The following is a 15,979-nucleotide window of genomic DNA, read 5'->3' on the forward strand; positions in this document are numbered from 1 at the left end:
CAGAAATAAGAAGATGACAGGAACAGCCAGTTTTATTTAGAATGGGGCTGCACGAGTGAGCTTGGATTTTAATAGTTTCAGGTGCAAGGAAGGATAGCCGGTCTAGCCAGCAGGTGAAAATTTAGCGGTGATTACACAACAGCTTGGGAAATAGGCCTTTTGTTTTTAAAACAATATATCTGGCTGGGCACGGTAATCCTAGCACCTTGGGAGGCCGAGGCGGCCGGATCACCTGAGGTCAGGAGTTTGAGACCAGCCTGGCCAAAATGGTGAAACCCCATCTCTACTAAAAATACAAAAATTAGCCCAGTGTGGTGGCACACGCCTGTAGTCCTAGCTACTTGGGAGGCTGAGGCAGGAGAATCTCTTGAACCTGGGATGCAGAGGTTGCAGTGAGCTGAGATCACGCCACTGCACTCTAGCCTGGGCAATAGAACAAGACTCCATCTGAAAACAATAAAATAAAACAGTATATTTATTTGAATAGGTTGCACTGCCACATTTGGTAAAATGAAAATTAATTCTCCTTCCTATCCCCAGTTGCCGATTTTCTCTCTCCAGAGGTAACCACTGTTTGTGGAAAAATCCACTCAAACTGTTTTTTGCTAGTTTCTCATTCAACAACAATAAAGACAGATGATTTCTGTGATTAAATGGTTATGGGTTTTTCCTCACACAGCAACTAAGCAATCAGTTCTGTAACAGACACCAGCTGGGTATCCCCCAATTCAGTGCTGACACTGTCTTCCTGGAGGTAGCATCAGATCCCACAGGTTGAAGGCCCAGTCCCCAAGATTGCCCACCACTGCAGACACCAGTCCCAAGTCTAGGCTTCTGGAACTTCTGACCTACTGACTTCAAGTTGAGGTTTTCACAATTGCCTTTTTTAGTTCAATCAATTTGCTAGAGAGGTTCAAAGAACTCAGGAAAACACTTACGTTTATCGGTTTATTATAAAGGCTTATGCCTGTAATCCCATACTTTGGGAGGCCAAGGCATGTGGATCATCTGAGGTCATGAGTTCAAGACCAGCCTGGCCAATATGGCGAAACCTCATCTCTAATAAAAATACAAAAATTAGCCAGGTGTGGTGGTGTGTGCCTATAATCCCAGATACTCTGGAGGCTGAGGTAGGAGAATCACTTGAACCTGGGAGGCGGAGGTTGCAGTAAGCTGAGATCATGCCACTGTACTCCAGCCTGGGCAACAGAGCAAGACTCTGTGTCAAAAAAAAAAAAAAAAAAGATATTACCAAGGACATGGATGAAGAGATGCATATGGCAATGTCTGGGGGAAGGGATGAGGAGCTTCCATGCCCTCTCTGGGCATGCCACCCTCCAGGAACCTCCATGTATTCAGCTCTCAGGAGGCTCCCCAACCTTGCCTTATTAGGCCTTATATGGAGACTTTATTTGGATAGTCATGATTAACAACCATATAGAAATGTGATTGAACAGAAAGGGTATGATCTAATACTAATAGACTCACAGGGAAACCCAGTAAGGCCTATCCAGATTCTTCTTGGCAGCATTTCTTCCTCCTGGATATGAAGAGGACCTCTTCTCAAATGCGGGCATGGGGTCTTGCAACCTACAATCCAACAAGGTAGACCACAGAATTTTTTTTTTTTTTTTTTTTGAGACCAAGTCTTACTCTGTTACTCATCCTGGAGTGCAGTGGCACGATCTCAGCTCACTGCAACCTCTGCCTGCTGGGTTCAAGTTATTCTCCTGCCTCAGCCTCCTGAGTAGCTGGCACTACAGGTATGTGCCACCATGCCCAGCTATTTTTTTGTATATATTTTTTTATTAGAGACAGGGTTTCACCTTGTTAGCCAGATGGTCTTGATCTCCTGCCCACCTTGGCCTCCCAAAGTGCTGGGATTACAGGCATGAGCCACTTCGCCTGGCCAGAATTTTTTCTTTTTTTTTTTTTTTTGAGATGGAGTCTTGCACTGTTGCATGGGCTGTAGTACAATGGTGCGATCTCAGCTCACTACAATCTCTGCCACCCAGGTTCAAGCTGTTCTCCTGCCTTAGCCTCCAGAGTAGCTGGGATCACAGGTGCCTGCCACCATGGTCAGCTAATTTTTTCATTCAGTAGAGACAGGGTTTCACTATGTTGACCAACCTGGTCTCGTACTCCTAACTTTGTGATCCGCTTGCCTTGGCCTCCCAAAATGCTGGGATTACAGGCATAAGCCACCGTGCCTGGCCCAGAATTTCTTTATGACCGGTTCCAAGACAGAAAGGTGGGGGAAGATTCCTGCTTTGGGAGAAAAAGCAGCAGGTGAAGGAAGGGCAGGAGAGGATCCGAGAGATTCTGTTTGCTGAGGCTGCTTCTGAGGCCTAAAGGGACCCAACATTATAACAGGAGCTATGGGAGTTAAGAGCCAGGAACCAAGTACCGTGAATGAAAATCTCTATCTCTATCTATCTATCTATCTATCTATCTATCTATCTATCTATCTATTAGTCTGTCTGTCTATCTATCAATCAATCATCACACTATCTTTACCAGTTTGAGTGTTATCTTAGAGATATTCTGTACACTTGTGATTTAATGTCCCCAGGAGACTTTTGTATTTTTATTTAAGGACTAGAGAAGACGTGTGTATCTCTGTGACAGAAGGAAAAGAACAAGGGGAGAGTCTGAAGAAGTAAATGAAAGAGGAACTACTAACTGGGCATGATAGCACATGCCTGTGTAGTGCCAGCTACTTGGGAGGCTGAGGCAGAAGGATCGCTTGAGCCCAGCTTGGGCAACAAAGCAAGACTCTATCTCAATTATTTACAAAAAGAAGAATTAGTGAAGCAAGTCCTCAGAGGAGGTGGGAGAGAGAGAATCAGTATAGTATGGGCATATGCTGTAGCAAGAAGGAGGGACCCTATTCATCCTTCTTGAATGAATCCTTCTTGGCAGGTTGATGGCAGCAGAAATTCCTGATGCTGTATCCTTTAGGAGGCCCAATTTCCTCAGCTTTGTAGTAGCTTGAACAGGATGCAGAAAAAATGTCAAATGGTCACTGTGGACACTAGGAAATATCACAGAACTGTCAGACCCAAAGAGTAATTCAAAAAGGTTTATTTTGATGATTTATAAAAGAAACAATTGCCATAGCAATTTAAAGCTATTTACAAGTTTAAAAATAAATTTACATAAATTATTCAAGTCACATTAAACAGTTTTAATTAAAACATTATAGGTAGTGTTGAACACAGAACATAAACTAAATTTTAAATCACATAGGTGCTCTGAAAGCATGCTCAACAACCACAACTGCTGGAGGATGGTCCACTGGAAAAATATGATTTCAGGAACCAGAAGTAAAGATGATGACCCTAGTCTCAGGTGATGTGGTCTTTTACTTTAAACTGCAACTGCAAATTTACATGAAGACAGACTGAACAAACAGTGAAAGTTAATTAAAAAAAAATTCTTGTGTAGCTTAAAAACCACAGAAGAGGCTGGGCACAGTGGCTCATGCCTGTGGTCCCAACACTTCGTGAGGCCGAGGCAGGAGGATGGCTTGAAGCTGGGAGTTAAAAAGGCCTGGGCAACAAAGTGAGACCCTGTCTCTACAAAATACAAACAAACGAAACATAGCACTTAGACATTTATACTGTGGTCCATGTGAGAGTAGATTTAAACCAGGATGATCTTATTTGTGATTGACTGCACATCGGATTTTTCTTTTGCAGGCTGCTGCACAGCTTCCTCTGTGCTGGGAAGGGAAAGTTTGAGGAGGCATTAAGACCACAGCAGTGGATCTCCCTGCTCCTGCCTTCTCATGGCTTTATCTACACATTAGTAGCCCCTCGGAGGAAGGGCACCAGCCGAAGAGTGAACACGGGCTCTGGGCTTGGATGCTGCCTCTGATAAATGCTGGGCACTCTGGCCCTGAAGCCAAGGAGGGAGTGCTTGGCAGCTGCCTGGGCACACTCCCCTCAGTACAGTTGCCAGGCCAAATTATACGGTGGCTGGTAGCTCCACGGAGATGCTAAAGTTTGAGATCTAAGTGTCAGAGCCAACAATTTTTATGAGGAAAGTGGACAAAAACAGGTGTTTATCAATACCTGAGAATTATCATCTAGTGTAATTAAGCAAAGGTTAGGTCTGTTTCAGCTCATTCCCTTAAGTATGGCCCTAAAAAATCAATAGAACTCTCCTACTTCATGTTGCCCAACTTGCAGGCAGGTATGTGAACCTAAAGTAGAAGTCCTAGCATACATATTATTCATAATTAAACAGTTCATTTTATTAATCTGGCAACTAGTGACATTTCATGATTATAGGTCTTCTTTTTATTTATTTATTTTATTATTTTTTTTTAAGATGGGGTTTCACCATGTTGGTCAGACTGGTCTTTAACTCCCAACCTCAGGTAATCCTCCCACCTTGGCCTCCAAAGTGCTTGGATTATAGGTGTGAGCCACCACGCCTGGCCGATTATAGGTTTTAAAAATCTAATACAAGTATAATTAAAACAGAGAATGCTTACACAATAAAATACCAAAGGCACTTTGAGGTTACATGATAAATACAAATACATCAATAGAGGCAGGATTTTTTATTGGTTCTTTCAGTGTTTGTGTCCATGGTGATCATTGAGAGCCCAGCTTTGTACTTCACCTTTGCCGAATAGTGTAAAGAAAATGGCACCAAAAACGTTAATAACAGCAGCGATATAGAACACGGTTTGCCATTCTCCAACAGTGTTCTATGAGAAAAGAAAAGAAATGCAAGTGAAGTTAAATTTTGTTTGTAGTTTACTAAAAAGATAGTGTCACAAGACTGTTAAAACAGCAACGTTATTAATAAAAGTCTCATCCCTGAAACAACCCAGATGTCCCCCAGCGGTAGGATTGTGGTATATTTGCTCAACAGAATATGATACATCAATGAGAATGGGCTACATCATAAATACAGCTCACAAACAAAATGTGAAGCAAAAGAAACCAGACAAAAAGAGTACATACTGAATGATTCCATGAATATAAAGCACAAAGTCAGACCATATTCATCTATGGGGTTAAAAGTCGGGAGAGTGGCTTCCCTTGGTGAGGGTGAAGAAAAAATAGCAGGAAGAGGTACATGGGGGCTTACTGAGGGAGGTAAGATTCTGTTTCTTGACTGGGTGCTGGTTATACAGATGTATTAAAAAAAAATTTTTTTTTGAGCTGGTCTTGCTCTGTCATCCAGACTGGAGTGCAGTGGCACAATCTCAGCTAAGCAATTCCCTGCCTCAGCCTCCTGAGTAGCTGAGATTACAGGCACATGCCGCCATGCCCGGCTAATTTTTGTATTTTTAGTAGAGACCAGGTCTCAGCATCTTGGTCAGGCTGGTCTTGAACTCCTGACCTCGTGATTCACCCGCCTCGGCCTCCCAAAGTGCTGGGATTACAGGCGTGAGCCACTGCGCTGGGCTACACAGATGTATTAACTTTGTGGAAATTCATCTAGCTGTACACTTTAGATTTGTACATTTATTTATTTTTATTTTTATTTTTGAGACAGAGTCTCACTCTGTCACCCGGGCTGGAGTACAGAGGGCAATCTTGGCTCACGGCAGCCTCCCACTTCCTGGGCTGAGGCAATCCTCCCAACACAGCCTTCCAAGGAGCTGGGATTAGAGGTGCATGCTACCATGCCCAGTTAATATATATATATATATATATTTTAGTAGAGATGGGGTTTCACCATGTTGTCCAGGCTGGCCTTGAACTTCTGGGCTAAAGCGATCTGCTTGCCTCAGCCTCCCACAGTGATGGTATTACAGATTTGAGCCACCACGCCTGGCCTGGATTTGTACATTTAAAAAAAAAGTTATACTTCAGTAAAAAGTTTACTGACAATAGACAGATATATTTCAATAAAAAGTGTACTGGCATGTCCCTGCATCCTGCCTGAATAACACTAACTAACACTAAGAAAGTGTTTGCCTGTGCATGGTCTCCCAAGTGCTTAGGTTAAAGGTGTCAGGTGGATCAAGTAAATATGGTTAAGATGGACTCAAGTGCAGCTTTGAGGATCTGGGACATTGTAGCAAGTGTAAAAGATCTTGAGTGGCACACAAAGCAGGACATACATGGGATCTGTCGTAAGACAACTGTTCAGTGTATATCCCTGTGGCATAAACATATCAGACAGTTATCTAAATTTCTGATTTCAATCTAACCAGAGTGACTACATTTGCAGCAATAAAAAAACCCAAAAAACAAAAAACAAGTAGGCCAGGCATGATGGCTCACACCTGTAATCCCAGCACTTTGGGAGGCTGAGGTAGGTGGATACCTTGAGCTCAGGAGTTTGAGACCAGCCTGGGGAAGGTGGTGAAACCCCATCTCTACAAAAAATAAAAAAATTAGCCAGACATGATGGTGCACACCTGTAGTCCCAGTTACTTAGGAGGCTGAGGTGAGAGGATTACCTGAGCCTGGGGTGGTTGAGGCTGCAGTGAGCCATGAGTGCGCCACTGCCCTCTAGCCTGGGCAAGAGAGTGAGAGACCCTGTCTCAAAAAAACAAAACCCCCAAACAAACAAGCAGTAGAACTAGCAGTGAGGAAGTGAAAGAGCAGGCACTGGGAAGCCAGTATGAGATCATTTATTTGGGAAGAAAGGAGAAACATGAAGAAAGGAATGCCCTGTGGTTGTTACACTCATCCGAGATGAATGCATTTTAGTGAAAAAAAAATCTTAGATACTCATTTTAAATTTTGGTGAGGAATCAGTCAATAATTACATCTTATACCAGAAAGAAATGTTTGAAACAGCTTCTTAGGATTACCAAGACAAAGCTGCCCTGTGTGGTCTCTGGGATAAAAGAATACTTCAGTGTTATCTGAAGGCAATGAGTGAACTTAAAATCAATCATTGTACTAGAAGTCTCACACAGCTCCTGGTTTGTTTTTTTTTTTTTTAACAAAAATCCCACCAGTTTTTAGAGAATACTGTTTTGTTTATAACAATGTTGAACCTTAGACACACTTTGAATTTTAATTATTGCATTATTTATTTATATGCTGATTCATTCCACAAAGTTTTTGAGGCAGTGCCTATTCCATAAAGTAAGAAAGTACAGGCTGGGCATGGTTGCTAACACCTGTAATTCCAGCACTTTAGGAGGCTGAGGCGGGCAGATCACTTGAGGTCAGGAGTTTGAGACCAGCCTGGCCAACGTGTTGAAACCCGATTTCTACTAAAAATACAAAAATTAGCCAGGTATGGTGGCACACTAATTTTTGTATTTTTAGGTATGTGGGAGGCTGAGGCAGGAGAATCATTTGAACCCAGGAGGTGAAGGTTACAGTGAGCCGAGATCATGCCACTGCATTCCAGCCTGCACAACAGAGTGAGACTCCATCTCAAAACAAAAACAAAGACAAAAATTAGCCTGGCGTGGTGGTGGGTGCCTATAGTCCCAGCTGCTCGAGAGGCTGAGGCAGGAGAATTGCTTGAACTTGGGAGGTGGAGCTGAGACTGCACCACTGTACTCTAGCCTGGGCAACAGAGTGTAACTCCATCTCGAAAATAAATAAATAATATAAAGTAAGTTTTATTTATTTATTTTTTTGAGACAGGGTCTCCTGCTGTCACCCAGGCTAGAATGCAGAGACATGATCATAGCTCACTGCAGCTTCAAACCCCTGGGCTCATGCATCCTCCTGCCTCAGCCTCCTAAGTAGCTGGGCCTACAGGTTTGAACCATACCCAGCTAAAACAGTGATATCTTTTTAATAGCATTAAACAAATGCTGTAACATCCCAAATCGAGCTCAGTTCCTCCTTGTAAACATACAAGACTTTGCTTCAGGAATCCATATTTCCCTAGCAGAAGTGCTGGCATTATCAGTAAGTGAAATGAACACATGGTAGTATGCTGATTTAGGTTCTGGTGTTGCCACCTTGCTCCATAAGGACAAAGTTAAACATTTTGGATGTGTCTATATTGAGACACAAGTTTAGAAAAAACATTTCTACAACATTCCTTTTTATTAAGTGGGAGAAAATAGTAACATGGAGGTACCACGTCACTTAAGGAATTAGAAATGGTGGATGTGGAGAAGAAATAGGAACACTATCTGTGGGAACACATATATGTATGAAATCAGTATATTTGGTAAAGTCTGTAAGTATGTCCTGAAATTTTAAGGATTATACATGCTGTTAATTTGATCACAGAGACAGAAAATTACCTCTTTTAGAGACTTGAGTTAGCCTCTTAAATAATATCTTATATACATACCTTTTTTTTGAATGGTAGAAAATTAAATTGAAAGGATCCTTTGAGGTCATTTATTTTTATTTATTTATTTATTTTTTTTTTTTTTGAGACAGAGCTTCACTCTTGTCGCCCAGGCTGGAGTACAATAGCATGATCTTGGCTCACTGCAACCTCCACCTCTTACGTTCAAGGGATTCTCTTGCCTCAGCCTTCCAAGTAGCTGGGATTATAGGCTCAAGTCACCATGCCCAGCTAATTTTTTGTATTTTTAGTAGAAACCCAATGGGGTTTCACCATGTTGGCCAGGCTGGTCCTGACCTCAGGTGATCTGCCCACCTTGGTTCTCAAAGTGCTGAGGTTACAGGCGTAAGCCACTGTGCCTGGCCATTTATTTTTATTTCTTACATAGTGAAGGAGACCTTTTAAATATGCTCTGCATGGAAAGCTGAGGCAGGAGAATTGCTTGAACCCAGGAGGTGGGGGTTGTAGTGAGCCAAGATGCTGCCACTGCACTCCAGCCTGGGCGGCAGAGCAAGACTTAGTGCCAAAAAACAAAAACAAAAACAAAATGCTCTGCTTACAGATCTTGCCTGTGTTGCCTTTCAGTTTCAGGGCTACCAACCCTGGGCCCACCCTCCCTCTAAGGGCTTGGTGCTCTTGCACAGGCTGGTGTGCCCGGCCTACCACACCATCTGGCTCACTCTCGTGGACTCCTTCCCCAGGAACAGAGAGGCTATTCCCTCCTCTCTTACAACAGCACTCCCTGCACATTTTTCCTGCAGCACGTGTCATGCTGTACCTTAATGATTTGATTATAGAAAATTTCCAAATGGTAAGTTTCTTAAGTGTAGAAGCAGCTTGCTGTTTTGTTTTTGAATCCTCAGTATCTAGCATGTTATTTATTTATTTTTTGAGCCGGAGTTTTGCTCTTGTTGCCCAGGCTGGAGTGCTATGGTGTGATCTCTGCTTACTGCAACCTCCACCTCCCAGGTTCAAGTGATTCTCCTGCCTCAGCCTCCTGAGTAGCTGGGATTACAGGCACGCACCACCACACCTGGCTATTTTTTTATATTTTTAGTAGAAATGAGGTTTCACTGTGTTGGCCAAGCTGGTCTCAAATTCCTGACCTGAGGTCATCCGCCTGTTTCAGCCTCATGCTGGGATTACAGGCATGAGCCACCTCACCCGGCCATATATCTAGCATATTAATAAGCACCTAAGAAATGCCTGTTGAATAAGTGTTTGATTGTTTCAGGGGTTACTAACCCTTAAGGTGGCTCATTCCATAAAGGAACAGCTTTGAACAAAGACTCTTCCTAATGTCTCCTCGTAACTTCTCTCAATCTGTCTTTGTGGATCTGCTGAGAATAAGTCTCCATCTTAACATTTAGTAGCCCTTCAAATATATGAAGACACCTTTTATGTCTTCCCGAGTTTTCTGGTACTCTAAACATTCTTGGTTATGACAACTTTTCCTCATTAATTCTCACATGACTTCCTGATACCTCACCTTCATGGGCTCACTTTTTAAATAATTTTACATTGCCAATTTTTATTTGTTCAAATCAAAGACAAAAATTATTTGTCTGGTATAATATCACAACTTTAACTACTGGTGTGGTTTTAGCTGCAAGATCTTCATTTGACTTAGTTCTACTGTTTTGTCTAAAATCTAAAAAGCGTTCTTTGAAAATACGCTTTCTCATCTAGTAAGGCATTTATTTTTTTGTTGCTATAAAGAATTTCATAAGAACATTTAGAATTTTACCCTTAATGAAAATACACTGAACTTTGACTCAGATGTGCAGTTCCAAAACCGTTCCAGTTTACGAGTAAATTATCTACTTACCTCAGGGGTCAGACTTTTAGCAATGACAGGCCCAACCATTCCTGGAACAGTGGCAAATGTATTTGTGATGCCCAGGAGGATACCAGCATACCTGTAGAAACATTTTTATGGAAGTTTATTATTGTGTTATACATTTAAACAGCTTCTTTCTTTTTTCTTTGAGACAGAGTCTCACTCTGTCACCCAGGCTGGAGTGCAGTGGCATGTTCTTGGCTCACTGCAGCCTCTGCCTCCTGGGTTCAAGTGTGCCTTAGCTTCCCAAGTAGCTGGGACTACAGGCATGCACCACCATGCCCAGCTAATTTTGTATTTTTAGTAGAACTGGGGTTTCACCATGCTGGCCAGGCTGGTCTTGAGCTCCTGATCTCTAGTGATCTGCCTGCTTCAGCCTCCCAAACTGCTGGGATTACAAGTGTGAGCCACTGCACCTGGCTGCTTCTTTCAGTAGACAGCTATTCTGCTCTCAGGTTGTGTTCCTGTGAAATTTATGTCTAAATAAAATGTCTTACTGAAATGGGATTTCATATTCAGCTGGTGAAAAACCTGCATTTCAATAGTTAAGTAGCATTTTAACATTACATAGAAGAACACAGCCATTGAAATAATCCCTTTTATAGTGATGTAGGAAAGTTCTGAGATATCATTTTCATACAGAAAGTTTGGCATATCTAGACTGAAGTTTTTTAAGTTAAAGAATTTCTTTCCTGATTTGAAAATTCAATTGTAATTAATTTTTGAAAATTAATAAAAGAAAAACAATAAGTAAATAAAATTAACTTTAATTCTTCCTTATAGAGATAATCAACATTAACATTTTCATAAATATCCGAATTATTTTTTTCTATCTGTATATATTTTTAGTATATTATTATAGACATGAGATCATATCAAACATACAATTTACTTGTTCCATTAATTACACATGTGCTTGTAGGTAAATTACTGCGTGCTGCCCTAAAAGAAGACAAGTTGGGTCTACATTGTGTGTATGGGTATGAATAAAAAGGGCATTTTAAATAAGTTTGGAAAAAGTTTCTCAAATGAAATGATTTATTTTAAGGGTGGATCATAGGAAACGGGATAGTCCTCTCTATGTCTACATGCAAATCTTTACAGAATTTTTGCCTGTATTTGGGAAATACTAATGACCTATTGATTTCTTTAATATATAAGGAATATATGTAGAATAAGAAATGTTACCTTAGCCAAGATCTTGAGTAAGTACTGTCATAAAAAGGAATGAAATTCCTATCATTTTCTATTAAAAAGTCATATTAAACTGATTATTAGGAAATTGAGATTCCCGACTAAGCTCCACCATTAACAATCTATGTGACCTGGGGCAAGTTATTGATGCTTTTTTATTTCCTTTTATTTTTATTGAGATGGAGTCTCTCTCTGTTGCCCAGGCTGAAGTGCAAGGACATGATCTTGACTTACTGCAGCCTCCGCCTCTCAGGTTCAAGCAATTTTCCCTCCTCAGGCTCCTGAGTAGCTGGGATTACAGGCACCAACCACCATGCCCAGCTAATTTTTTGTATTTTTAGTAGAGATGGTGTTTTGCCATGTTGGCCAGGCTGGTCTTGAACACCTGGCCTCAGGTGATCTGCCTACCTCGGCCTCCCAAAGTGCTGGGATTACAGGCATGAGCCACCATGCCTGGCCTATTATTTCCCTTATTATCCATTGGTTCACAAATGTATACATATAACATGTCAACCGTGAGCTCCCTCACACTCTATCAGATATACTAAAACAATTCATTTGAGTGTAAAATACATATGGAAAAGTGTACAAACCATCAGTGTAGAGCTTGCTGAATTTTCACAAAGTGAACACAACCATGTCACTAGCATCTGATCAAGAAATAGAACCTACTGGTATACACATTTTTAAGGACATTTTTCATGTGGTTGAACTACCTCTCAAACTGTATAAGCCTTCATCTGAATAGTCAGGTCACCCCTCTCTACCAAAAAACCTACTAGGATGGTTTAACCTTACTTTCAGAAGACTGCAATCTTCGGCCTGATTTGCAGTAGCCTGGCCTTGGTCCACCTACAGAGCCTTATTTCCTAGCACTGTACAATCATTCCTTCAGATCCAGACAGCTCCAGCTGCTCACATCTGTCATGTTCATTCCTGCTACTTATCTTTACTAACACTATACCTGCTGCCTGAATTCCACTCACCTTCCATCCTAACCACTTGTTTGGTGCTTATTCCATGAAGCTGTCTGTCTTGATCAGCTCATACTGAAGCTGTCCTCTCAGAATCTTTATTGTCCTTAAAGCTAGTATTATGTGTTTTAAGATATAAGTCCTTTAATTCAAGTTCACTAATTCTGACTCCATAATCTCATTGAAGAAGCATGTTTTATTTCCCTTCATTATATTCGGTGCCCAGTACAACACCTGTGCTCATTCAATATATGCTGACTAAAGAGAGGTATCATGTGACTCACACTAATCTAGGCCCTATGCACTGAACCATGGGGCTCTGACTGCACAGACCACTGGAGATTTTTCCATACAGACTAGAACTCCTCTAGCGCACTGCTCCAAAGAGTGACATTTCCTGATGAGGAATTTTATATGAACAGAATAGTACAGAATGTAACATTTTGGATTACATGCTAGGGTTACTATTATTCCAAACTGTTGTGTGTATTAATAATTTTTTTTTCCTTTGAGACAGAGTCTCACTCTGTCACCAAGGCTGGAGTGCAGCGGCATGATCTTGGCTCTTTGCAACCTCCACCTCCTGGGTTCAAGCGATTCTCCTGCCTCAGCCTCCCAAGTAGCTGTGACTACAGGCACCCGCCACCACACCCAGCTAATTTTTGTAATTTTAGTTGAGACGAGGTTTCACCATGTTGGCCAGGCTGGACTTGAACTCCTGATCTCAAGTGATCCACCCATCTTGGCCTCCCAAAGTGCTGGGATTACAGGTGTGTGCCACTGTGCCCAGCCATTGATTGATTAATTGATTGAGATAGAGTCTCGCTTGTCTCCCAGGCAGAGTGCAGTGGCACAATCTTGCCTCACTGCAACCTCCACCTCCCGAGTTCAAGCAATTTTCCTGTCTCAGCCTCCCAATTCTCCTGTCTCAGCCTCCCAAGTAGCTGGATTGCAGGTGCCTGTCACCTTGCCCAGCTAATTTTTTGTAGATATATATTTTTTAATAGAGATGGGGTTTTGGCCATGTTGGTCAGTCTGGTCTCGAACTCCTGACCTCAGGTGACCCACCCGCCTCGGCCTCCCCAAGTGCTAGGATTACAGGTGTGAGCCTCCGCACTTGGCCTGATAATTTATTTTTAAGATTGCTGTCTCTCTTTTTTTTTTTTGAGATGTAGTTTCACTGTTGTTGCCCAGGCTGGAGTGCAATGGTGTGATCTCGGCTCACTGCAACCTCCCCCTTCTGAGTTCACGTGACTCTCCTGCCTCAGCCCCCTAGCAGCTTGGATTACAGGCAATGTGCCATCATGCCTGGCTAATTTTATATTTTTAGTAGAGACGGGGTTTTACCATGTTGGTCAGGCTGCTCTCGAACTCCTGACCTCAGGTGATCTGCCTGCCTCGGCCTCCCAAAGTGCTGGGATTACAGGCATGGGCCTCTGTGCCTGGCCTAAAACTGCTGTATTTTTACTAGGATGTTTGTGCTATATATGGTCATGAATTCTGGCCTCTGAAGATGGTGACTCTCAGGTATCATTTCACATAATCTTATACCTCCTGTATTTCCTGTATACTGATAGTGCCTAGACTCTAGATCCTAGGGGGTTCATTAGATTTAGATTTAATATTTTTGGTAAAAAAACCTTAAAGGTGGTAGAGAAGTTTAGTTAAAAAAAGACTTAGTTAAGCAACTAAATGACATTTATTACTTTTTCACAAAAACCACTTAGACATATAGAAAGTCCAATTAGAGCTTTAAATGCTTTGTGAGATAATTAGTAGTATTATAAAATACAATTCCAGTCAAAATTAAAGAAGCTTGATATTTTATTAATTCATACTGTCTTAATGTGGAATAGCCCAATTTCTATTAGAATTTTGGATCCTCAGTTGTAGACTACTTATCTGAAACTCCTGCCCATTTTGGATGGAAAGGTGTCTAAATAAAAAATTCTGCTTAACTAATTCAGTTATATATAAAGATCACAAATTTTTATGTTCTAAACTGTGTTCTAAACTCTTACATACACAGCACCATAACAAAACCACGAGGCACAGATCTTTTTGGCTTATCCCCTTTAGGGAGTGTATCTTAAATTAACCAAGCTTGGCAGAGCCTACCTTTTTTTTCTTTTTAAACCATTAACACCTTGGCAGTAAGAGGAACCAACTGCAATGCTGCCAGCATTTCCAGTGACAGATATTAAGTGCAGACAAATGCCGTGAAATTCTAAATGTCAGCACCAAGAAATTCATTCAAGTACTTATATTTCACTTGGCCATGAAAGACTGATGACTACTTGGAATAAAACAAGTTGTATGGACTCAGTCTGGATTCCGTGCTGTTAGAGTACTATTGGAATTAATAGCTGAAAATCTATTTAATTCAGGCAACAAAATTACCATAGAAAATCCCTATTTTGAGGCTGAGCGCAGTGGCTCAGGCCTGTAATCCCAGCACTTTGGGAGGCCGAGGTGGGTGGATAACCTGAGGTCAGGAGTTCGAGACCAGCCTGACCAACATGGTGAAAACCCATCCCTACTAAAAATATAAAAAAGTTAGCCAGGCATAGTGGCACATGCCTGTAGTCCCAGCTACTGGGGAGGCTGAGGCAGGAGAATTGCTTGAACCCAGGAGGTAGGGGTTGCAGTGAGCCGAGACCATGCTATTGCACTCCAGCCTGGGAAACAAGAGCAAAACTCTGTCTCAAAAAAAAAAAAAAAAAAGAAAATCTCTATTTTGGGGCCAGGTGCCATGGCTCATGCCTATAATCCCAGCATTTTGGGAGGCTGAGGTAGGAGAATCGCTTGAGCCCAGGAGTTTGAGACCAGCCTGGGCAACATGGTGAAACCCTGTCTCTACATAAAATTAAAAAACACCAAATAAATCAGCCGGGTGTGGTGGCTCATGCTGTAGACCCACCACTCAGGAGGCTGAGGCCAGAGGACTGCAGGAGTATTGCTTGAGACTACAGTGAGTGGTGATCTTGCCACTGCACTCCAGCCTGGGTGACAGAGTGAGACCCTGTCTCAAAAAATAATAAATAAATAAAATGAAATCTCTATTTCAGTCTATAGAAGTGAAGGCCTAGAAAATCCAAGTTCACATTTATGTGTTAATAGGAATATTATTAATTGGAAAACCTTGTATCTATTTACTATTTATTGGAAAACCTTCGACATGTTTCTAAGGGTTTTATATATATCATATTATATCATTTGAATCATAAAACCAACCCCTGGGTAGGATTATGTTTATTTATTTATTTGAGACAAGTCTTGTTCTGTTGACCAGGCTGGAGTGCAGTGGTGTGATCTCGGCTTACTGCAACCTTCGCATCCCAGGTTTAAGCAATTCTCCTGCCTCGGCCTCCTGAGTAGCTGGGATTACAGGAGCAATGCCACCATGCCTGGCTAATTCTTTTGTATTTTTAATAGAGACCGAGTTTCACCATGTTGGTCAGGCTGGTCTCGAACTCCTGACCTCATGATCTGCCCACCTCAGCCTCCCAAATTGCTGGGATTACAGGCATGAGCCACCATGCCAGGTCCATTTTATTGTGTTAATTTTAAAATTTTATTTATATTTTTAGAGACAGGGTCTTGCTATATTGCCCAGACTGGTCTCAAACTGCTAGGCCCAAAAGATCCTCCCAACCTTAGCCTTCCAAAGTCTTGGGATTACAGCAGGCATGAACCACTGCACCCAGACAGATGATCTTCATTTTAT

The 15,979-nt window shown here is 41.7% G+C and overlaps 2 protein-coding genes across 10 annotated transcripts in view; one reads left to right on the forward strand and one right to left on the reverse strand.

Moving 5' to 3' along the window:
* CD109 (CD109 molecule) overlaps positions 1 to 15,979 on the forward strand; it is a 305,344-nt gene that overhangs the window by 62,611 nt on the left and 226,754 nt on the right. The window lies entirely within an intron of this gene.
* Positions 3,069 to 15,979, reverse strand: part of SLC17A5 (solute carrier family 17 member 5) — a 50,562-nt gene continuing 37,651 nt past the window's right edge. For 5 of the 6 annotated variants that reach the window (XM_035296135.3, XM_035296136.3, XM_017971104.4 and 2 more), the window contains 2 exons: positions 10,073 to 10,163; positions 3,069 to 4,720 (listed from right to left, as the gene is read on the reverse strand). In XM_035296135.3, coding sequence (XP_035152026.1) covers positions 4,583 to 4,720; positions 10,073 to 10,163 — 229 coding nt within the window. In that variant the 3' untranslated portion in view covers positions 3,069 to 4,582. Of the gene's footprint in view, positions 4,721 to 6,253; positions 6,284 to 8,674; positions 8,743 to 10,072; positions 10,164 to 15,979 lie in introns of all 6 variants that reach the window. The other variant, XM_017971102.4, reaches the window with a different exon arrangement.

This window comes from Callithrix jacchus, chromosome 4 (genome assembly GCF_049354715.1).
Source record: "Callithrix jacchus isolate 240 chromosome 4, calJac240_pri, whole genome shotgun sequence".
Classification (NCBI taxonomy): domain Eukaryota; kingdom Metazoa; phylum Chordata; class Mammalia; order Primates; family Cebidae; genus Callithrix; species Callithrix jacchus.